We start from the raw sequence: 24,325 nt of genomic DNA, 5'->3' as shown, positions 1-24,325 counted from the left end.
GTGTATCTCACATAAACACTATTAGTCCACCTAAGTTGTCACTCAATTACCAAAACCAAACAAGCACCTTTCAGTGTGGCAAGGGAATAACAAGTATGTGTTTTGTAGTGGTTCGTTTGATATGATCTTTGCATGCGTATAGGAGTTGTCACGCCTTGCTAGAGGCCACTGTCAACTATTGGGCGAGGAGGAGTACTCGGCTCATGTCTATATGTATGTGAACCCATAGGAACGCACACTTAAGGGGCTATAAGCCCTAATTCGGGTTGGACCCGAATGAGACAAGCCTTAGGGTTTTCTAATTGATCCTTCAACTCGGGGCTAATTAGGAGACGCCTATATAAGAGAGAGTAGGGGTGGCTAGGGTTGACACACGCTATTTGGCAGCCGCCACCGCTCACCCATGCCCGCGCCTGTTGTTTCTTGCGGACCTAGCAGTCCAAAGACGCGATGCTTCGTTCCTGTATGTGTGGGATACCTTGGAGGTGCTGCTTCTTGAGCACAAGGACAGACCACACGAGAGGGATTGACATGACGGACAACCACACAACTGCACATCATTGGTACTATGCGCACGACTACACCGAGTCGCTTCCACTGCACCTGCGCGTCTAGTGGTAATCCTGTGATCTATAACTAGCTATTGATTCTAGTTGATGAGGTCAAAATTTTTGTTTTCTAGCTAGCGTAACATCCTTATAATCCTTCACAAACCTCTTAAGCTCACTAGTAATGCTCAATAACAAGGCTACTAAAGCTAAATTAGAGAGTGCAAATAACTTCGCTACACAAACTAAGCAATGTGACTAGCTAACAAGATTACTCAAACCAAATTAGTCACCCAAGAGAGCTACTTCTATGCTAGACAAGTAAAAAGGTAACTAGCAAGCTGCACAAGCTAACTAATTACAAGAACAACTATACAAGTACAATATAAATAACGGTAAATATAAACTTGTGTTGGGGAATTGCAAACCAATGGGATGAACAAGGTTGACATGATAATTTTTATCCCGATGTTCATATATTTTCCAACATGCTAGTCCCCATTTAGACAAGCTCTAAGGTTATGTTGGTCCTCTTGCTAGTGGTGATCCGCAAGTCACACTCTTCCATATGGAGTACTTACCATAAGCTCTAGCACTTGACATGGCCGGACCACTTGTCCCCCTTGGCGTCTTGCTATACTAGAGTTGCTCTTCACGGCTCCTGCAAGGCGAGCACAACACCCCTCACAATCTTCTCCAGAGCACCATACAAGCTTTCTTGCATGCTTTGATGGAGATCATGCCACCAAGCCATCTAGGAAGTGGCAACCTCAAGCACCATCGGCCTGTGACTCGATCACCTAGTGTCACTCGATGTAATCTAATAATACAACACACTAGAATCATTCACTCGCAATCGACTCACGCTCTTGCAAGCACAAGTGAGTTAGAGGGCTCCCAAACACTCTAAAGCATGGATACTAAGTCTCCCAAGGTGCTTAACCTCACCCATGGCTGAGATACCCCTCTATTTATAGCCCAATGGCTCAAAAGAGCCGTTGCTCAAAAGTTGCTCGGGGAGGTCCAGACCCAAGCTATGGACCATGGCACCATACCATCTACAGTGAAGGTCGATTCCCTTAGATCACGCCATGTGTTCCCCATTTGAAAGCCAACCTTTGGAGCTTCAGTGGTCACTTCTCACGTGTTACTGCACCTTTGGATCATGCTTTTAGGCCCACCAACTAGACCAACTATCTAGAGAGGTCTCAAGAGCCACAAAGTGCTCCTCAGATGGTCTGACTCGATCCCGAGCCCTCCAAACATGTGTAAAAACACTCAATCGGACCTAGAGGACATGGTCTGAACCCTAGCTATGGTCCTAAAGGACATGATCTAAACCTAGAGGACATGGTTTGGACCCAAAGAACATGGTCTGGACCCTAGCTCTGGACCCAGTCTTGAGCTTCGGTGTTCATCGCTAGAACGACCATACCTCTCACCTTCAAACTTTGATTTCGATAATCTTGGACATTTTGGAAAGCGTAAGTAGAGGGCTACACATCCCTAACCCACATGCATGTTTTATCCATATCACAATGGATCAACATAGAATTCTAATCCAAGATCCATCACATAATTCGAAACACACCCAAAAACCTTTTTCTCTTCTCCAAGTTGATCCAAATTAAGTCCAACAACTTCTCCTTTGCAAATGTGCCAACGCTACCAAGTGTGCACCACCATGTGTAAGTGTGTTAGCATTTTCACAATCATTTTTCAAAGGATTAGTCACTTAATTTATCACACAACTTGATCCTAGAGATGCAAAGTTAGATCACTCGAGTGGCACTAGATGACCAATATGAAAACAAGATTGCCCCTCTTGATAACACGACCATCTATCCTAACTTGGTCATAAACTTCTCTATACACCTTGACCAGTGAAATGAAATTCCTTATAGGTTATACCTTTGCCTTGTGCATTCCATTCCATCTCCTCCCATGTTGCTGCAACACATGCACCAACACGATCAACAAATGATATGATCCATTTTATATCATCACGTCACCTTGTTGGTTCGTTGATCTTGTTTTCATTGTTGCCTTCGTCCATCGGTGTCAAGTCTTGCTCAAGCTTCAACGGCACACAATCCATCACTCCAAAGTCCCCAACTTGTCCTTCACGCTTGCAACAAGTCCATCAAGCCAAGCCTTGTCTTGATCTTCTTCACGTTAGTCATATGATTCTGTCATGTTTCATATGCAATGAGCTCCTTCATCACATATTTACCTGTGGACTAATTGATGTGTTTCATATAAACACATATAGGTTGTCACTCAATTTTCAAAACCAAACAAGAACCTTTCACAGTCCATGAAGAAATGGGTGGAAGAAATAGAGTAGAAAAAATAAAAAGATAATGGAATTAGTTTTTATTCTTTTTTGTTTATATGAAACTGTTTTGCCAAGAGTTTTTCTGAAGCAACTTAGGTAAAGTTGAGTTGTGTTAAATGGGACCTTGATATACACCGTATAAAAATAAAACTCGTAGATAGAGTAGAAAAAACAAAAAAATATAATGGTATTAGGGTCTTTTATTCTTTTTTGTCTATTGCCAAGAGTTTTTCTGAAACAACTTAGCTTCACCGAGAAAACAATTTGTGGAAGTATTTTTCAAAAAAAAGTTTCATTGGCAAAGTTGAGTTGTGCTCAACGGGACCTTGATGTACTAATAAAAAAAACGGGACCTTGATATACACTGTATAAAAATAAAACACACAGGTAGAGTAGATAAAACAAAAAATACAATGGTACTAGGGCCTTTTATTCTTTTTTGTGTATATGAAACTATTTTGCTAAGAGTTTTCTAAAACAACTTAACTTTACCAAGAAAACCGTTTGTGAAAGTATTTTCCAAAAAAATAGTTTCATTGATAAAGTTGAGTTATGCTAAACATAACCTTAATATATATATCATATAAAAATAAAACACACACCAACAATATGCCCAATAAAAAGCTTGCGTGTTCAATACGCGATCTTAATTGTGGACCATGTTTATCTCCACCAAGCCGTTTTCAACCCTACTGCACCCTCTGTCTACAAACAAATGCAATTCTCATTTTTGAGAAGTTAAATACTTTAAACTTTAACTAAATGTATATAAAAAATACTAACATTTATAGTACAAATAAATATTATTAGATTAGGTATAAAATAGATTTTTATAATAAATTTGTTTGGCAACATAATACTAATACTATTGATTAAACTAGAACCAGATTCACGAACACGAATCTTATAGTTGCATTCTTCAAAGAGTACCACACACCAATAACCTCTCTGTCTCTCTCTTTGATTTATAACCAAACTATGTAATTAGTTTTTATTTTTGACTATATTTAATGCTTTATATATATGTGTCGGAAGATTCACAAAAAAATTTGAAAAGTTTTTAATTTTTAATTTTTGGGTGAATAAAAAAAGCCCAAGCTAGAAATGCTCCAGCTGATAAGCACAAGTGTACTACTAGTACCAATTATAGCAATTTTTTTATTGGCTAGGTGTCACTCCCTGCCCGTGCTGGCACGTGAAAGGGCTCGAGCGTCCCTATCACCACCCCCAGCGAGTGGCACGGGCGGCCAGGCGCGCCCCGTCAACGTGTCGCTCTCGGAGAGCCCTCCTCCGTACAACGCGTCGGGCCCAGACGACCGACCGACCGACCCTCGTACGCGGCCGCGGGCCCGGCATTTCATGGGATTGGCACCCGTCGCATCGCATGGCCCAACAGTCCAACTTGGTGCGGAAGGCTGGAAGCTCTACGCATAGACATTTTGAATTTTCTCAAAAAAAAATTATCTGGATTTTTTTAGACACAATAGTTTAGCGAGTACTCCTCCTACGAGTAAGGTAATAATATAGCCAACTATTAGCTATAAAAACTTACGGTCAATATATTAGTCCACTTATATATAATAGTTAGCTAGGTTACAGCCTTATTTAGTTTCCAAAACATTATGCAAAAAAATTCAAATTCCTATCACATCGATTTTTGTGACGCGTGCATAGAACGTTTAATATAGATAAAAATAATAAATAATTATATAATTTACATGTAATTTGCGAGATGAATTTTTTGAGTCTAGTTAGGCCTTGTTTAGTTTCAAAAAAATTTATAAAATTTTTTAGATTCTCCGTCACATCGAATCTTTAGATGTATGTATGGAGCATTAAATATAGACAAAAATAAAAACTAATTACACAGTTCACCTGTAATTTGGAAGACGAATCTTTTGAGCCTAATTAGTCCATGATTGGACGATATTTGTCAAATACAAACGAAAGTGCTATAATGTCCTTTTTGCAAAAAAAAAGAACTAAATAAGGCCTTAGTCTATGATTAGATAATATTTGTCAAATATAAACGAAAATATATTACAGTGTTCATTTTTTTCTTCTCTCTCCTCTTCGTTTCATGCAAAAGTACAATTTTACTGATATGGCACTCTAATAAATGTGCATGACATCCTCCTGAAACCTCCACTAATACTGGCTTAGGGGGTGTTTGGGACTGCTCTGCTCCACGTTTTTTTAGCTCCGCTCCAAGTTTTTTTAGCCAAACGGTTTCAGCTCCACGCACTCAGTTCGAGAAAAAAGGTGGAGTTGTGAGAGCACCTAAAGAGGTACTCCACGAACTCTAATTTTTTGTGGAGCTGCTACATAATGGAGTTTGTGGAGCAGAGTTCGTGGAGCAGTGCCAAACACCCCCTTAATAGAATGATATTGGTACCGGCGTTGGTTTTCTCACGGCTATGCGCGTCTAGGTCGCTGGGAGCCTGGGAGGCAAGTGACGTGGAGAGGAGTGACGGGAGACGGAACCGGCTGGACTTCGTAGACTTAATTTGCCTTTTCGCTAGCGAGTTGAAACCGGAGCAAAACAGGGCTGAAATACCGTTACCCAAGTCCCTAAATTAAGCCTTTTAAATTTTATTTACATGCTATGATAAAAAAGTAGGAGCTCAAATTAAGACCCAACTCTAATCCACCTCCTAAACAAGTAGGATAGGGAGTTCTAGATGTGAGGGGTTGAAACTATAATTTAGGAGGACATGGAAAATAGGAGCCAAGTAGGAGGTGAATTGGAGTTGATTTTTTTAAATTAAGTCCCTTGAAACTATAATTTAAGAGGGCATGGAAAATGGGAGCCTAAGTAGGAGGTGGGTTGGAGTTGCTTTGACAATTGTAATTTTGCATGTATGTACCACAACTAAAAAGCGATATTGTTTTGAGTAAGATTTTTTTATTACATGATATATATAACACACTCACACTCATCCTATGAATACACACACCAACCCTACAACTATGAGCATTTTTTAAGATTAGACTGGCAAATTCTCAAGATTGATAAAGTCACTATAGACGTCTCATTGTTGATGGAAATATCGTCTATCACTGAAGGCATAACCCTGTTAAATTCTAGAATATTCTTTTCTATGAAGAGTCTAACCCAGAACCAGCTAATGAGCCTCTTATAACCACTAGGTTACCCTTTGGCGTTTTGAGTAAGATCTAAACTATGTTCTCACTGCATAGTTAGGTTATGTGAATATACTGAAAAACTAAAATGTGAAACACCAATGATACAAATATCACTATTTATCATATTTTTTTTATCTGAGATATAGCGACAATTGAATATCCTCACATACTAAAATAAAACCAATAGTTTGGTTAGGAATTTGGATTCAGATATACACTTAAATTTGTTTGTCTATTATGTATCCAATGATTTTACAAAGCAAATCGTGCAACGAGATGTCAAAATATAATAGGTATACTAAATCCATATACATATAGATAAAGAATAATATAACTATGTTGTTAATCATACTAACTACTCCCTCGGTCCTGAAATATAAAGGATCTATAGTTCAAAATTATACAAAAAACATAAGGTATTTTGGGTCCTTAACTCCCTCTCTCCTTATTCTTTTTTGTAAGTAAATATTGTGATTCTTTTCAAACTCAGTGTCACCCAAAATAGCTATCTAGTAATAAGGAAAGTAATTTCTAGGATGAGGGGCAAGGTGGTCTTTTCTTAGACTTCTCGTTTTGTTTGAAAATTGCTTGAATACCTCGTATTTCAAGACGATAGGGAGTATCATATTAATTATAAATCAATAATCATATTAACCATTTAAATTATAAGCTAATAATCATTATTAATTATGTGTGCATCATTAGTACTTAAGATAAAACATGAGTTACTAATTACTCATAGACACAATCACACAACTCTAATATGTTTCTAAGCACAATTCTTAAATACTTTCAACCATTAAAAAACTACATTATATATCATTTGGTCACATTAACTAAAACTAACATAACTATAATTATTAAATGAATGTCGTTATTATATAAAAATTAAATAAAATTTTATTAATATTAAATTAATATTATTAGCCATAATTTTTAAATACTTTTAATGGTACATATTATATATCATTGGTCATTAGCCAAAATTAACATAATATAATGCATATTAAATTAATGCCATTAGTTTTATAAAAATAATTCAAATTTAATTTATATATCCTTATTAGTATGACAAAATAAATAATATTATTAGTCATTAATTTTAATATTTTTAATTGTAGAAGTAAGTAAAATAGCAAAATTTATATTGCTAGTCACAGAAATAACTTTGAGATGGTTTCACCTAGTACTTCTACCTTTGTTTTTCTTTTATTTATAAGACGTGGCTTGATATATATAACAGGGTCCCCGAATTACAGTTTGACTATTTAGTTATTTTGTATTATACTATTTATAAACTTATGATAATTGAATAGTATAATAACTACAAATATAATTTTATCATTTTTGTATTATAATAATTACAAAATTATTATCCAAACTTTTGTCAAAGATTTTAAAGTTCGAATTTTGGTATGCATACACGTCTTATAAAAGAATATAGAGAGATTTCACGAATACGGATGTTAGCAAATATTTTCTAATACATATATGGAATAGATAACAACGACATGACCCATGTAGCAATGGGTTTGTGGTGTAAATCGTTTTTTTTTTGACAAGAAACAGATGCATTTATTAACAGCAAGATGCTGTGATTAACGTTACAGAAGAAAGGGAAACAAAGTTCAGCGCCTGTAATACAGGGCATTGGTCACCATGGACCTGGGAAGCACATTCAGCTTGAAGGGCCTGAGAGAGATCTAAATTATACAAAAGAACCTGTCTAGCCAGAAAATCTGCTTCATCATTGTCGTTCCTGTCAATCTTGGAGATAGAAAAAGAAGAAGTTTGTAAAGCTTCATCAAAATGTTGTATGTAAGTCTTCATTCTCCAATCAGGGGATGGATACGGTCCTGTTCACCGAGATACTGTAGAAGTACAATATTGTCTGAGAGGATGTAAGCTTCATGAACCTGCAGAGCATTGAGAACTTTGGCGGCCAGGGAAATCGCCGCTGCTTCAGCTATAATGACCGAGGACATGTCTTTTAAGACAACTTTAATATGCATCTTCGAAGCCGGCTGAATCGTTGCCTTAAACAAAGCTTCACGCTCAAAACATGTCACCGAGCAACGGAGTGAACAACCGAACGTCATGGTGGAGTTGGTTTTCACCGGAACTTTGACAGACTCATCGGAAAAGCTCGCTGAAGTTTGCAGGTTTTTAAACTTTGGCTTCAGATCTATGATGCTACGAGAAGCAGCTTGAACTGATGTTTAGTTCTATAATGACGAGATCGCGGAGAACGTCGACATATATTAATAGAATTTTGAAAAGTTCCAAGTTTTATTATTATTGTGATATATTTTCTATTTTAAAAATAATTCTAAAAAAAATCCGTGAAGTCACTTTGAAACCACGAAAATTCTCCAAAATTAGAGAAAAGTCCCAAAGTTGGATTAGGATACGAGGAATCCAAATAAAGTATTTCAATCATAAGAAAAAAATCATTGCTAGTTTAAATATTAAAAAAACGAGAGATAGATATCCGTCTCCTAAACATATTTTGAAATCTTTTCATACATAACCACCAAATGCAACTGACGTGAAGCACCACCATGTCAAATAAATTGGAAGATTTGTAAAAGCAGTTTTATTGTCACTAATTTGTTTACTCGCTAACTAAATCTTGAATAATTCATTTTATTTGGTGTAAACTATTTACATCCAAAAATGGCAATTTGGAACATGGCAATCACTCTCACACTAGGGTTTGTGTGGAATACATGTATTTAACAAAAACAGTACATGCACTTATCAAAATTAGTTTATCTTTACATAAAAACATGGAAAATGGATTATATTTCTGCCTTCCAAACGGCTTAACACATGAGATAATCTAAGACACTCAAAGTGGGTCGACTCTCTCGTTGACACAAGTGTCACAGCACATTCACATGTTCTTTTTTGTGAGACACTACTAAAAACTAAAAATTTCCTGTCGGTATAAACACAACCGACAGAAAAATTAACATATCGTGTCGGGTGGGGTAAAACGCCAGGAAAATTTGGCAACTGACAAGAAAATTATTAATTTCATGAATGAGTTCTTGGATGAAATTGTAAATAAATTAGGCATTTCTTAGAACAAACAACATATTTTCTGTCAATATGTACAAATTATCTGTCGGTTACACGTTGATGGAAAACTAGTTTTTTTTCTGTTGGTCTATCTCCGAGGGAAAAAGTAATTTTCCTGTCGGTAAGTCATTGTTTTTTGGTGTTTAGTCATCGACAGGAAAATTAATTTCTTGTTGGTACGACATATTTTTTTGTCGGCTCCGGATGAAACCTGATGCCTCATTATGTTCTCGTCGATGGCGTACCGATAAAAAAAATACGTGAACCGACAGGGAGGCGATGTTTTTATGTCTATATACGGACTATCGGTCTTCGGCATTTCTCTGTTGGTTTCGAACCGACAAGGAAATATGAGTTTCTAGCAGTGAGACCCAGTTACAGATATGAATGCATGCATAAACGGGCAAAAACTCACCCGAGGCATGCACACAAACCATACTCGTATAAATACCTACGAAGAACTGAGCTATATCGACAAATCCCGAGATTGACGAAGTCAACACAAGTGACTTACTATCGACGAGCACATCGAATACCACTAAAAGAATAGCATTGTTAAATCTTAGAATAAATTATGTCAAGCCAGATTAGAGTCTTAAATCCAGGTAGACATCAAGTTTTCTTTAAAAAAAACATAAGCAGCAGATCTACGCTTGGTTCTCGGTTGCCATTCACACGTGACAGTGGCAAATTGTTATATACTCTCTTCTCTCCGTATAGGATTTAAAAGTCGTTTTAAACAAGGTTTGAGTCAAACATTGAAAATATAAATTATCAATAACTTTTAAATTGTTGAGTTTGTAAATATAAAAATTATATGAATAGGTTTGTCTTGAAAAATACTTTCATAAAAGTATACATATATTATTTTTTCTTAAATATTTTTATACAAATATGAAGTCAGAGTTTGGTTTTGGAGACCATGTGTCATTGTCCTAGACGACTTCTAAATCCTATACTGAGAAAGTATGGTTTTGTTTAGTTCTAATTTTTTTTTATAAAATAGATACTGTAGCATTTTCGTATGTATTTGACAAATATTGTCCAATCATGGATTAACTAGGCTCAAAAGATTCGTCTCACAAATTACACTATAAAATTAATTATTTTTTTATTTATATTTAATGCTATATGCATGTGCCACAAAATTCGATGTGACGGAGAATCTAAATTTTTTTGTAAAAATTTTTAGGACCGGCCTTGTTTACTTCTAAAAAATTTTACAAAATAGGAATAGTAGCACTTTCGTTTGTATTTGACAAATATTGTTTAATTATGGACTAACTAGGTTCAAAAGATTCGTCTTGTCAATTCCGACCAAACTGTGCAATTAGTTTTTATTTTCATCTATATTTAATACTCCATGTATACGTTTAAAGATTCGATATGATGGAGAATCTAAACAAGGCCATATATCCAACGTTGGCGAATTATTACTGGCCGATCACCCCGCGTGAGACTGAGACCCCGGGCAGGCACTCAATTTCCGCGCACCGACGGCGACGGCCAATGGCGACCGCACTCGCGCTCGCGCCCCTGTGCCTGTGGCCAGACCCCGATCGCGATTTTGCCCAGGAGGGTAAACCTCTCGCGCGATCGCCTTCTTTATTTGGGCTCCCTCTCTCTCTCCCTCACCTGGTCCCGTCCTCCTCTTTTTACCCTCGCGCGCGCCTAGCGGTCGCCTCACCCGTTTCACCCCGGCGTCCACCACGAAACGGGCAAGCGTCGGCCTCCACCGCCACCACCAGTCCACCTCCTCCTCCTCCGGCTCACGCAGTTTCCCCGCCCCGCCACTATAAAAATCCACCCCACCGCGTCTACAGTTTCCACACACACGCGCGCGTGCACGGGCGGGCAAGCACCAGAAAGGAAAGCGGAGGCCGGCCGCGCGCGCGCGCGGCGGCCGCCAGTTCACCACCGCCTGCCTGCTTGCCTCCTTCGCTTTGCCATTTTTGGTGGGCGCCCTCCCCTCTCAGATCTACCTAGTTTTGTCTCGTCCCGTGGCTTCTGATCCTCTCGTTTTTTTTAAAAAAAATTCCTCATCTCACCTCACTGTTTGCTGTTGGTTGGTTGGTTTGCTTGTTCGGGCAGCTTCAGCGTCCCTGGATTGGGTTCGGCCGCTCCCGCGGCGGAGCTAGGGAGGGAGGGATCGGCGACGATGGTGCGGGGGAAGACGGAGCTGAAGCGGATAGAGAACGCGACGAGCCGGCAGGTGACCTTCTCCAAGCGCCGCAACGGGCTGCTCAAGAAGGCCTACGAGCTCTCCGTGCTCTGCGACGCTGAGGTCGGGCTCATCGTCTTCTCCCCGCGCGGCAAGCTCTACGAGTTCGCCAGCGCCGCCAGGTGCGTGCGTCCTCCCTCCCTCCCTCCTCTTGCATGCCATCCTTCTCCTTCCCTCCGGCCTGCTTCGACGAATCTGAATGAATACGAGTCCCGCGCGTTCCATCGTCCGTTTGTCTAGCTCGTTGCGCTCCGCAACAGGGCCGCGCGCAGCAGTTGCTCCTTCGATTTCAGACTGTCGGTGGTGAATTTCACTTGATTTTTTCTGGGATTTAATTCGTTGAACTGGGTTTTTTTCCTGCGGTTGGGTTCGTCTTTGCTCCAACGCTTGGGGGCATTTTTTTTCTGGGATTTGGTTCAACTGGGTTTTCCCACGCTTGCTATTATTGGAAGTCGCGAACTCCTGTAGAGCCTGCTCCACCCTCAGCTCCCCCAAAAAATATCTGTACGGCTTCGATGCACATCAAGCGTTCTTCCTCCTCTCTCTCTCTCTCTCTCTCTCTCTCTCTCTCTCTCTCTCTCTCCTGCCCCTTTGCTGCTACTGTTCCTTTCGCTCACCCCACCAGCCACACCCCATGTCCATCGTCCCTGCTTTCATGTCTCCTCTCATTTGATACCTGGCTGGACTGGCTGAAAACAGCAGGACCGGCAGGAAAAACAATTAAAGCCTGAAGAAATCGTACATGGGGGCAACCCAATGCAATGCCAAAGTCCTGTATTAATGCGCGGCCAATAGGAGCAAGAGTGAGTGAGTGGAAAAAGAGGCAGGCGTGCCCAGTGACTGCGTGGAAGGATAGCTGCTCCGGCTACAAACGGAGAAACATCGTCATGTGACTTCTGGTCGCTTGCCTTGTTCCTCCGGCCAGCCAAAGGCACTTTTTTCTTGGTTTGTAGGAGTTTTTTGGAAACAATCTTTTCTTGCTATGGATTAGTGGTGGTGCCAATTGACTTTTCTTGTTTGTGTTCTCCAATCACATCAGTTCCGGACGAGGGTATGATGGCTTGGGACTCACCGGTCATTTTGCTGTGACGTTGGCTACAGTTTGTACTAGCATAGTATTAATTCTTTGGTTTATTTTGCGTGCTTTTGGTCTGGGTTTATTGGTTTCATCCAAAGGTTAAGAAATATAGTACATGCGATATTGCGATATATTGTAGTTTCAGCAAGATTTCTTTCTTCGATTTTATGACAAATAGTCTGGTGACCTGAATGTCTTCAGCTTCTCTGCTGAGCTTTAGTTTCAGTTAGTTTCACCTGTTTTACCGTGAGGCCGGATTCCAACTTAGTCTTCCTTTGGGTAGGTTAGGTTTAAAGTTTTAAACTGACTTGACTTCTTAATGTCTTTATATGTATATGAAATCATTGTATATCGACCCTTATATGAACATATGAAAACAAACTGTCTGGTTTGGTTATCATATCTTGACGGTTTTATCCAATACATATGCTTGGTTGATGCTTAATTAATAATCTATAACATATTCTGATGAATAGTTTTTTCAACCAGCAAGTTCCAACCAAGTTTACGCACGCAATCAATTCTTGTCGTACATCATTCCATGCCCATATTTACACAAATCTTTCGGATTGGTTCAGCCTTGACAGTCCATTGTTTGATGATATAATAATATATAAGCTAATATGAGTACTTATTGTTAGGAATCATAAACTGTACATGGTGTGACATATTCTCCCTTTCATACATTTCAAGATGTTTTTTACTGTGCTGGAGCCATTCTCTTTATTCACTTTGGTTTTCTCCAACAGTAAACAGTATTATACATATTTTGAACATGTTACTACTGGGGTTGCAGTGAATCTGATTTACTTTGGTTAGTTCTTGAGATGATACACCTCGGTTATGAGGTTTCATTTATCAGTACTGGTTGATTAGGAGAGATTACAGAAATCATCAAGTGTGTTACGTGTAATATGAATTTTTCCAGACCATGTAATGCTTAGTTGAGCCCTCATTCAGTTAACCCTTATCCTTGACTTAATGATCTTGTTGTTCTGAATATTTCTTGAGCCCTCATTCAGTTAACCCTTATCCTTGACTATTAATGATCTTGTTCTTCTGAATATTTCTCTAACTGAAGTGTAAGAGAGTTATGAAGTTATAGAGAACTAGAGTCATGTATGTTGCGTATAGGTTGCTAGATTAATCATTAGGTCAAGCTATCTTACATCACAGTTTGGAGCTTTTGTTGAGACGATACCTACATTTGAAAACAATAATATCCATATATTTTTAGCTGTAGGTACACGTCCAATTATCTCTCGAAATAAAAACAGACTAGTGCCAAGTTTTGCTTGAATGAAGCATGTGATAATGGCATCAATGTTCCTTACTAGAGATTTGGTTTTGTTCTTGTCACACTGTAGTTTTTCAGATTGTAGCCTAGTGAATTTTGCTTGAAGAAACCCATAGCATGAGGTGAAGAACCATTGTTACAGCCCCCAAAATTTGCACTCGACCTGCATGTTGATTTTGCTTGCAAGTTATTATAAGGCTAGTCTCAATAGGAGTTTCAAATGAGCTTCATTCTCATTTAATGCTATAACACATCATTAAATTTGTTGAGTAAGCAGGTTAATTACGAAGAGAGGGAAAGAGAAAGTTTCATAGAGTGTCATCTAGATGAAACTTGTTGTGTCAACTACCAACACAAAAGCTGATGTGGCAGTCTTGGTATGTAACTGTGTTATGAAACTTTTCATTGAGACTAACCTAAGAAGTATATATAATTATATCTATTATTATCTAGTTACAAGTGTTAAAAAAAGCCATCACATTCATGGAGAAATTTTCACATAACTCAAAAATAAAAGCGCCAACAACGTTTGATTTTATAATAATCTAATAGCATAAATTAAAGCAACGAGTCTTTGTCTAATGCAATTAGTAAATAGCGAATTCAGAATAATAATAAATTTAGGAAAATTAGAAATTTGATTTCCGTACGAGTTGGAAAGCAAAAGGTACCTAATTAAGAGTTCATCTCGGTGAAGCCAAAATTTAAATAACTACGAAAACTAATAGTTGGTCTCCGAACGAATTGGAAAGAAAAAATCCAAATAAATAGTCTATATAAAATTCAATAATTAAATAGATAAATTCAAGTTTCAATAGTAGTTTAATTTTCCTATGTTGGAAAACACCTAAAATTTGGTGTATTAGTGTAAGTTATTAATTAAAAGTTAGGGTTAATTGAATATTTTTCATTATAAATGTCACATTTGAGTTATACCGTTACTATTGATCATATTGAAACGGTGTCATTACAATTCCTCACCTCTCTAAACCGTCCCATTTTATATATATCTGATAGTGTTAGGCCCATGTGCAAGAGTTGCATAGCGGCTACAGTTTTGTATAGACCAAAGTGCCCACATGGTCTTCTTCTTTCTATCAGTCTTACTTCTTTAGCCCCCTCTGTGGCTGCCATGCTTGACCTCATCTCTTTTTCCACCCTAAATGATGGGTGTAAGACCTCCTTCCCCTTTTCTAGCATTGACTCTTGCATTCACTGCTGACGTTGGCCTCACTGTGCTACTCCTTGTGCTTGACTTGGCATTCCCAAAGGTAGTTGAACCCATAGAGCACGGTGAGATCAAGCACTATGCGATGATGACGAGCACACACCACATGGTGAGCTCAGCGCTCTATCCCTACTACCACTAAGTGAGATGCAAGAGAGCATTGTAGCGAAGAGCTTGGGAGACCCGGGAGGTTTTAACAATGTAGACATCACCAAGGAGGAAAAGGGAGATGAGGTCGACCACACCATCGAGCATTGACTTGACCACCACGCTGAGGCGAGCATTCTCTAACTCCGCGCTCGTTGGTCCCATTGTCATGGGCTTCTCAATTGTGCTCGCACTCACCATGTTACATGTGGAGACATTGAGAGAGGAGAGGTAGGTAGGGAGGGAGGTAAAGATTTTGTGGGAGGGAGTAGATGATGAGTTTTATGAATGAGGCCCACGCATGTGGGAGAGGGACACAACATGGGCATTTTTGTCCATACAAAAATATGGTAGCCTAAGAGTGCATCAAACTACATCCGAAACATATGGCATAGATCTTAGTTAGATAGAATTATAAAAGCACCGGTCTAATATGAAGAATAGTAAATGGTATAACTCAGAAGAGTGACATAATCTATAATGTCATAGATCTAACTAACCTAAAAGTGTAAATAAAATAGTCATCTCTTTTACTCTCGAAGGCCAAAAACAATCACAATGATCCTATAGATCTAGATTGTAGTGGTCTAGATCTATCAAAATATATAGGAAAAAAAGTAAAGAATCCAGTATAGATAGAACAAGTATGGAAAGAGATAATAATATTTAATTAATTCAATACTACAATTCAATTTTGCCGTGGTAATAAAATTCAAGGAAACCACATGGAATGCCTTTGGTAGGGGTTATATTCATGCACATGATCTATCCAAACTGGATACAAATGCCTTAGCACACCCATGAAAAAAAATCATGAAAGCACTTTCAATCTTCACACTGCTCTCTTCGCCTTCCATGCTCTATACCTTGCAATCTTAGTCCTCGCAACTTAGCCCTGAGCTCATTGAGTTGCCCTTTATGCTTGTTCTATCTTGAAAGCTTTGGCATCAATAACGTCATCAGGAAGGGAAAATAAACAATCAGAATGTCTCGATCCAAATGGGCGTGGCTCAAATATGATGACTTTTATGGCTGCAACCTAGGGGAGGGAATATGTACCAACGATCGAGATTATGATGAAATCATGAAAGCATATCAACTTTTTGGTATCTTATGTGTAATTGGTCCATCTATTTCTAGTTACGCATGCGTGAGAAACTCGTGAGCAACACACCCACATCATTTGTTTTTTCTTCATGAGAAGCTAGCTGGTTACAAGTGAGAACATACATAGTCACAACATGGCCTCACTCTAGTCTCCTCGGTCCTCTCCTCCATACCGAACTACCACCTTACTGTGTTCCACCTTGCAGCTTGGGCCAGGAAGAAAATCAACAAAATCAGGAGATTCTTCCTTGGACGGGCGTAGAGCTGCCTTGCAATGAAGCCGACCGGTTGTTCTTCCACTCATCAACTAAGGTCACGGTTGGCGATGGCAAAAGGCCCATTTCTAGCACAGCAACTGGTTGGACGGTGAAGCACCCAAATATTTGGCACCAAACTTGTTTGACTTGCTGAGAAGGAATAACAAATCGGTCCAATAGGAGCTTGACAACTATAGTTGGATCCGTTCGCTAAGGGATAGGATCACCTCTGCTATCCAAGTCGAGGAGTTTGTCTCCCTTTGGATAAGGCTCCAAAGCATCTAGTTGACACTAAGCGTTCGGGACTCCATAGTCTAGAGGTGGACAACCTATGCTTCTTACTCCACTCATTCAACGTACAGGATCCAGTTCCAAGGTTCCTATGGCGGGTTCCGAAATGAACTTATTTGGAGAGCAAAAGCTGAGAATAAAGGAAAGGTGTCTGCTTGGATCCTGGTGCGGTAAAAAGTCTTAACAACAGATAATCTTTAGAAGAGAGGTTGGCCTCACCAGGACCAATGCGCGCTATGCAACGGACCTTTAGAATCATGCCTTCACGTATCACTCCTTTGCCTGTTCGCCAAGGCAGTGTGGAGCCAAGTTCTTTCATGGGAGAATTTTGATGTACAGTTGATCCGCCCCACTCAAGACCCACCTCACCTGAAGTCTTGGTGGCAAGAGGCTACAACCAAGATAGCGAAACAAGAAAAAAGGTGCTTCAATGGGTTAGTCATCTACACACTATGGAACCTATAAAAGAAAATGAATAGGAGAATTTTTAATAACACCCAGAAGTCGATAATGCAAGTGGCACTAAGGGTAAAGGAGGATATCGAGCAAAGAAAAAGAGCTTTAGCTTGGGGAGGGAGCAATAACGCGGGAGGCATCACGTAATCCTTTTGGGGGCTTTGGCCCTATTGATCTGTACATAAACCTCTTTACCCTCTTAATCGAAAGGCAGAGCTCCTGCCATTAAGTTCAAAAAAGAATGTCATGGCACATGGGTCGCAAGCATGATATTGGTAGCTTTTGGTAGTTTATTTGTGACGGCTTGAGGCACCAATGGATGTTGGCGCGATGACAAGGCCGATCAGAGGTAGTAATGGCTCCAATAGACGCAAGCAACATGTTTATGAATTTTATTACACTTTTAGTTTTAGAGAAAAGAAGCAAGTATAGATACACAATACATTGCATAGGATGATCTAGAATTAGAATTTATAAGATGTCAGCAACATGGTTATGAACCAAACAATTTGTGTTAATTTGGACAAGAGTTGACCAATAAATTGAGCTCATTAAGAGGATTCTAAAGGCTATCTTGATTTGACCTCAACAGAGGTATGACACGAGAGAAGGGATACAACAATAGCTTTAGGTGAAGGAATTGTTTGACTTGGTTAACAATCAATCAAATATCATACAAAACTATTAACAAAAGGATAGTTTTAAGTAAAAATCTCAAACGTTATAGAAACTACATGAAGTTCATGCCCATAGATGCAGTGGGATGCATATAAAGAGGATAATTACAATGAATCAAACATACATAACTGTTTGCCAAAAAAAATCAAGTGAAAGTGATCCTAAATGTTATAACTGAAAAAAAGGCTAGCCACATTACTTGTGCGGGGGCACCTTGCTCATAATGAATACATGATTTAGTGGTGAAGGGAGGAGTTCAGATCAGCACACTCATATTGTCTTTTAAAGTGCATCTCACTAATACAACAAAGTTCATAATACCAATTAGCAAAACACAGTATTATGTCATTTTCCATCTTAACAACAGCATGAATATCCCAGTGGTATATATAATAGAAGGAATTTATTTGCCATACATGGTAAACCTCAATATATAACAAATGCAGGTACTTGATTTTCTCGAAAACAAAATCACATGACATCATAATTAATTATCAGAAGTCAGTACATGCAATGGCACATGTACAAGTTTCTATCTAATAATTATACTTGCATCTGGTCTCTGCAAGTTGCCACACCGAAATTATTTATTTTTCTTCAGCAAACACATAATGTAATTAAGCCACTGCTTATCAACATCGTGTCTTCCCACATTAGTGTACTAGTCATACTGAAGCAGTAATTTCTGCTGGAAATGTACCTGCTATGACAATGGAGATGTCTCAGGTCTTACTACACTGCCTGTATGTCTATACATTATTAATGCACGCAATGTTGGCCCACAAATTTTTTGTACTTAGGGAAAATATTGGCTACAATCATCAAATAAACATGGGCTCTTGGCAAACTGCCGCTGAATTTTATTTTGTTCATTTCAATATCACTAAAACTCTGAATCATTAATTCTTTTGCTATTGCCTATCAAATTACTTATTCCAAAAATTTTTGACCCCATTCTAGTGTTCTAAGTTCTAACTGAATACCCCCTTCTAAATCTAGCTACAACTGTTATTCCTCTCTTTTTGTTCTCTCAGCACATAGCTACAGGGAGAGGAATTTTGGAGGTTTTGTTATCTGATAGGCTAGAGATGATGCAAAGTGGAGCATAGTTTCCCTTCAGGTCACAGTGTACAACCAGAAATTTGAGGTCATCTTTATCATTGAAACTACTCAGGTTTCTAATACAATAGTTCAGATTAGAATCAACAGAAAGGAGGTTGGTTTGAAGTAAAATAAGCAAAAAAAGGGAAACCAAAATATGAATGGAATATAAAGAAAAGGGGTGAACACAGTGGTAAAGCTCCCACACAGCTGGGGTCCAGGTTTGCAACCTCCAGGTGAGCTTACACTTATTTTGTAAGGATTCGCTCATTCTAATTGAGGATTTTAAAACTAAATGCAAATCAACTGCGAGTAAACAATATTTCAAAAATACTTGCAATAAATTGAAGTACTTGTGATATTTTGAGATAAATAATAAATTTAAAGCTTTGTGAAACACACAATAGCAAACTCAAGGGACGCTGTGAATTGGGAATGAAAATTGGATTGATAATTCCCAACTGTCCAACTGCCCAAAGGTTTGTTAAACAAATATGAGATACAATAGTGAATATCCAATACCATATATATGTCTGATCTGAGTTCGAGAAAACCAAATCCCAGTAGTACCCATATTCAAAAGTATATGTATCCAAGCTTAGCCTGCTATTGTTTCCCATTCAGCACAAAGGTAAGGAGGTGAGAAATTCCTTTAGCCTCGGCCAAACTCCAGTCCATTAGTTCCTCTTTAGTGAGCAATGATGTGCTAGCTAAAGTTGAAGATGCCATCTTGAAGACACCAACTGTGTAAGATTATCCAAATTGTCAAAGATCTCAGGATTATAATAGAGTTGAGTCCTCTTTGTGTCTAATTGGATCTGCCCTCAACCACCAATCGTCAAAGCAGTCATCATTAATCCATGGGGTTAGAGCCTGCAAGCCGAGCCTTTGCAGCAAAATAAACCAAAATTCCTATGAGAAGGGGCAAGCACAAAGCAAGTGGTTTATCGATCCTATCCCTCCTTTTGATCACAGAATAATGGGTAGATTGGCACATATGAGGAAACACATAATACAAAATGTTCTTATTTTCATGTTTTAGCAGACACTCTTCCAGATCACACCCTTAATTATCGTCTAATGTATTGCACCTGTATACAAGTTGAATATGTTTAGTCTATTCCACCAACTTAAAGCTTTGGCCACTCCATTGTTTCAAACTCCGACTAATCATGACAAAAATTATCCGATGAGTTTTCATATCCAATTTAGACTGAAAGTATCGTAGGACATCATCTGGGGTATTTACTAGTGTGCAGTTAACTAGGGGTAGACATGCAAGAATGAAGGAAAAAAGTGTATTAGAGTTATCATGGACCTATAATTGGTGCAATTGGGAGAAGGGTAGATGGACTTAGTTAGGAGTATCTCGGAGCAAAAGGAGTACCACATTTGTTCACTTAAAATAAACTTCACTATTTAACGGGAAATAAAGATAATTGTTTTATTTTTGACCTTAGCATGTATGGACAAAGGTGAAGGTTAGTTAGGACCGGCCATTGCCCTCATTGTATTTTGTGACTCCTTGGAAAAGAATACTGAATAGAAGTATAATACCTACTTGAACTTGAAAATGCAACCTCTTCCTTGTGCAATAGTCACCCTAAATGTTGTCCTCATCTAACATTGATTACTCTCTTCATTAGCTATAACTGTGAACAGCCTCTTTGATTTTTCTTTGTTGTCTGATCTTACTATTGATTGATTGTACTGCCACATAATAATAGAGATATCTACAGATTTTATTTAATGATTTCTCTTGTGTGGGTCATACAAATATGGAGATAGATGCTTAGTCAATGGAGTGGCTTATGGGCTTTATAAGCACAATTACATTTATACAAGATGATTTTTCTGATTCAGAAATAGCATCATCACCATGAATTAAGGCCAATGTTGGTTCCTTCCCTACGGAAAAACATACACCACCAACCTTCTCTTAAAGGTGCAGGTCAATAATACCAAAAACTACAGATCATAAAGTTTTTGCATTTTTATTGTGAATTCTCTTTGGTTGGATCACTGTTGTTTCTTCCAAATTAACATCCAATGTTAGACTGTGATTGCAATAGTTCCACTGAAGAAGTGATGAGAACATGAGACTAAAGATGATAGGATTGGTATCCTGATAGTATTGGTTTAGGAGGATGCATGTGTGGACTATACATGAAGCAACAGTTATTTCCTTGATTACAATAGCAACCTTTTGATACTCTTCATCTCACATCTAGCCCCTGGAATTGGTTAAACAAGTTTTACTCCCCCTCAAAATCACCAAGGTTATTTTGCTTATTCTTGAATATAAGGATTCTTTGATCAGCTTTATGAGCCATCATACCCTTCACTATTGTATGTTTCTAATCACCTGTGGCATTACTAATTTGGAATCGATTTTCCGGTCAATAGTCTTTCTAACAACAAGAACTCCATATTACTGATCCTACTCTAACTCCAACTGCGAAACTCAGCTATCTCGATCATGCATCAGCTGCAGCTTTTTAGCACAATGGTATTATCATCTCCAGACTGCAGTACTTCATATCAGCTGAGTTTGGGACTTTGGTAGACGTGCAACAGAAGAAATGGTCATTCTTTTGTGTTCGGCATTAATTGTATTCTTGTCTTTTCATCCGAAATGGCCTAATATTATGTTAATTTCAGTTTACTACAAGCTTCAAAAAACAAATTGTGGTGAATTTTGAGAACCTATTCAAAGCATGCACAATTTATTCTAAAACTTCAACCAAATTGCTAGCACACTATTTTCTCCTTGTTAGCTTAGCTCCAGTATGCGCAGATACAATAATATTTGCTTCATTTTCGCATGCAAGTACATAGTTTTAGTAGAGTTGAGCCAAGGCTCATATTCTCATGTATTTTTTTTTGTTCTTTCTAAGTTCCTTGTATCTAATATATCAATTAAGTATTCTAATTCTGGCCAGAAAGGTTAACTTTCTGTCAATGATAAGATTCTGTCAGTGCGATCAACTAATGTTATGCTCGACTTTTTATTAAAAAAAATATATTATTATTTTCTTATTGTTTGCTTCATTCTGCAGCCTCCAGAAAACAATTGACCGTTATAGGACGTACACAAGGGAAAATGTCAATAACAAGACTGTTCAACAAGATATACAGGTGAAGTTCTCACAGCATAGTATGCATGACCTACCTGGTTTTGATTATGACAAACATGAGATACAGCTACTACTTATATGAACTATTTTTCTTCTTTTTATACCGATGAGATGTTTTTTATTCGGAAGATACTTAATTTGCTCATTATTTCAGGTTTCTATCCCTTTTCTTGTGGCTGATGTGTCTACTAAACACATTTTTTGACTAGGGCATCTTCACTTAATACAACAAACCCGAAAGTGAATTTACATGACCGTTTTTTTATATATAAACCGCAACGAAGATGCTGACACGCTTAATTGAAAAGTAAGGAATAAGGTCAATATATTTTGACCTGAATACGTTTATCTCCAAGGCATTAAAGTAATGTTATACAGCATCACTTGAAAACATGGGTAGAATAATCTTCTTGAGGTTAGGCCAGTGTTCTCAATATAAAATGGAACTGCAAATATCTGGGGTCTTACTCTCATGACATGTGAATGTATCTGATGGCGCACGTACTTATCTTTTAACATTCAATCATCTGAAACTGCAGCAAGTCAAAGCAGATGCTGTAAGCTTGGCAAATAGACTCGAAGCCCTTGAAAAGACCAAACGGTGAGCAATCATGTATTTTACTAAAGATTAATGGCATTCTTCCTCGGAGCTAAAAGGCCAGCCATTCATTGTCTTTACACGAGTTGCAGAAAGTTCTTGGGTGAAAATTTAGAAGAATGCTCCATTGAAGAACTGCACAATTTGGAGGTTAAACTGGCGAAGAGTCTTCACGTCATCAGAGGAAAGAAGGTTAGTTCATGCCAGACCTCCCACATAAACCCTAGCCTCTGAAATTACTACATAGACGATAACAAAGATACTGTTCGCCCAAGTTGATATGCATCCTACTTTTGTTTTGACAGACACAACTGCTGGAGCAGCAGATAACCAAGCTGAAGGAGAAGGTAACATAATGCATGGGCCCAGAGTATCCTGAAACTCTAGTAACCAATTCCTGACCTCTGTTGTTTCTTACTTCTACCACTTCCAGGAGAGGAACCTGCTCAAAGACAACAAAGAATTGCGCGATAAGGTAAATGAAACGAACCACCTTGAACCAACACAACATCGCAAACTGCAGAGAATGCAAGTCAAAATCCCCCTCAATCCCCTTTGATCCCTCCTAATCCCAATGGTTTAGGGATGGACTGAAAAACTGTGGGGTACTCCACTTTCAGGAGTTGAGTTTTTTTTTCTTTAACATTGCAAACTGCAAATTAAGTTTTTAACACAGAATATACGCAGGAAAGACAATCTCACAGCCATCATGTATGTACATAACCTAAACAGGTCATGTGTTGTTTGCTTTTTGTAAAAGTTCACCTGCTGTTCTTATCGCTGCAGCAGCGCAACCTCCAGCCTCCACCGGAGGCGCCACCAGTCCTGAACCGCTGTCTCCCTCCTTGGCCGCGTAACCTGCCGGCGCCACCGAGCAACGACGACATGGACGTGGAGACGGAGCTGTACATAGGATTACCCGGCAGGGAGCGCTCCTCCAACAGGGACTCTGGTTGAGCCACGGATTTTCAGCTCGGCTAAAAGGAATAAAAACTCTCTGAAAGCATCATCAAAGGGCACATGCCAATGGTTTTACTTGCACCTTGTATACAAAGTTGTGCTGGAAATGTAAAAAAGTATGTAGTATGTGGATGAAAGAAACGGCTGGGTAGCTAGCTGCAAACCTGCAAGCCTTTCTGGGGCCTGAAAATGAAAATCCATACACGGATACACCCACACAAGCTTGTGTGCTCTCTTTTCCATCTGGGTTGCGGGTTGCCTCATCTGGCGCCTGGATGTCCATTGATGCGCTGCTTTTATACACGAGCAGCTGCTGCCGCGAAGTCTCTAGAGTTCACTTGTAATGTCGCATGCGACAGCGACAAGCCGACAACTCGCTAGGGCTGCACGTGTCCACGTGTAGGGTAGCGCAAAGTGATGCCCTCTGGACACTGGCATTTTTTCTTTTTGAGAATTGCTGGGAATGGGATATGCGGGCGCAGTTCCGCTGGAGCGAGGCAGCGAGCAGATTCGGCCGCCTGCCACTGCGGCCTTTTTGGGCCGAGATCCGGTGTGGGCTAGTCTGTCTGGTCATGAAAGATCGGCCTTAGATCTGCTCAAAAAAAAAAAGAGCGGCCTTAGCTTAGCTAGGCTTAGCCCAGGCTGAGGCGCT

General features: G+C 38.9%; 1 protein-coding gene across 2 annotated transcripts; it reads left to right on the top strand.

Moving 5' to 3' along the window:
* On the top strand, positions 10,801 to 23,891 carry LOC110431745 (MADS-box transcription factor 56-like). Of its 2 annotated transcripts, none has more exons than XM_021451236.1 (8): positions 10,801 to 11,072; positions 11,209 to 11,460; positions 22,038 to 22,116; positions 22,655 to 22,716; positions 22,806 to 22,905; positions 23,019 to 23,060; positions 23,147 to 23,188; positions 23,503 to 23,891. In XM_021451236.1, exons 2-8 carry the CDS (start codon positions 11,276 to 11,278, stop codon positions 23,668 to 23,670), a joined length of 678 nt encoding a protein of 225 aa, XP_021306911.1. In that variant the 5' UTR covers positions 10,801 to 11,072; positions 11,209 to 11,275; the 3' UTR covers positions 23,671 to 23,891. The 2 variants fall into 2 exon arrangements, with proteins under 2 accessions (XP_021306911.1, XP_021306910.1); XM_021451235.1 differs by having other exon boundaries at positions 10,807 to 11,072; positions 23,500 to 23,891.

This window comes from Sorghum bicolor, chromosome 1 (assembly GCF_000003195.3).
Source record: "Sorghum bicolor cultivar BTx623 chromosome 1, Sorghum_bicolor_NCBIv3, whole genome shotgun sequence".
In the NCBI taxonomy this organism is placed as follows: Eukaryota; Viridiplantae; Streptophyta; class Magnoliopsida; order Poales; family Poaceae; genus Sorghum; species Sorghum bicolor.
Note: the sequence above shows the minus strand (reverse complement) of the source record. Positions and strands in the feature narration are given on the sequence as shown.

Excerpts from the sequence above, each read along its gene's own strand:
- LOC110431745 (XM_021451235.1), top strand. The coding sequence starts at position 11,276 with ATGGTGCGGGGGAAGACGGAGCTGAAGCGGATAGAGAACGCGACGAGC. Across the intron at positions 22,717-22,805 it reads GCCCTTGAAAAGACCAAACG|AAAGTTCTTGGGTGAAAATT; the intron begins GTGAGCAATCAT and ends CACGAGTTGCAG. Across the intron at positions 22,906-23,018 it reads ACGTCATCAGAGGAAAGAAG|ACACAACTGCTGGAGCAGCA; the intron begins GTTAGTTCATGC and ends TTGTTTTGACAG.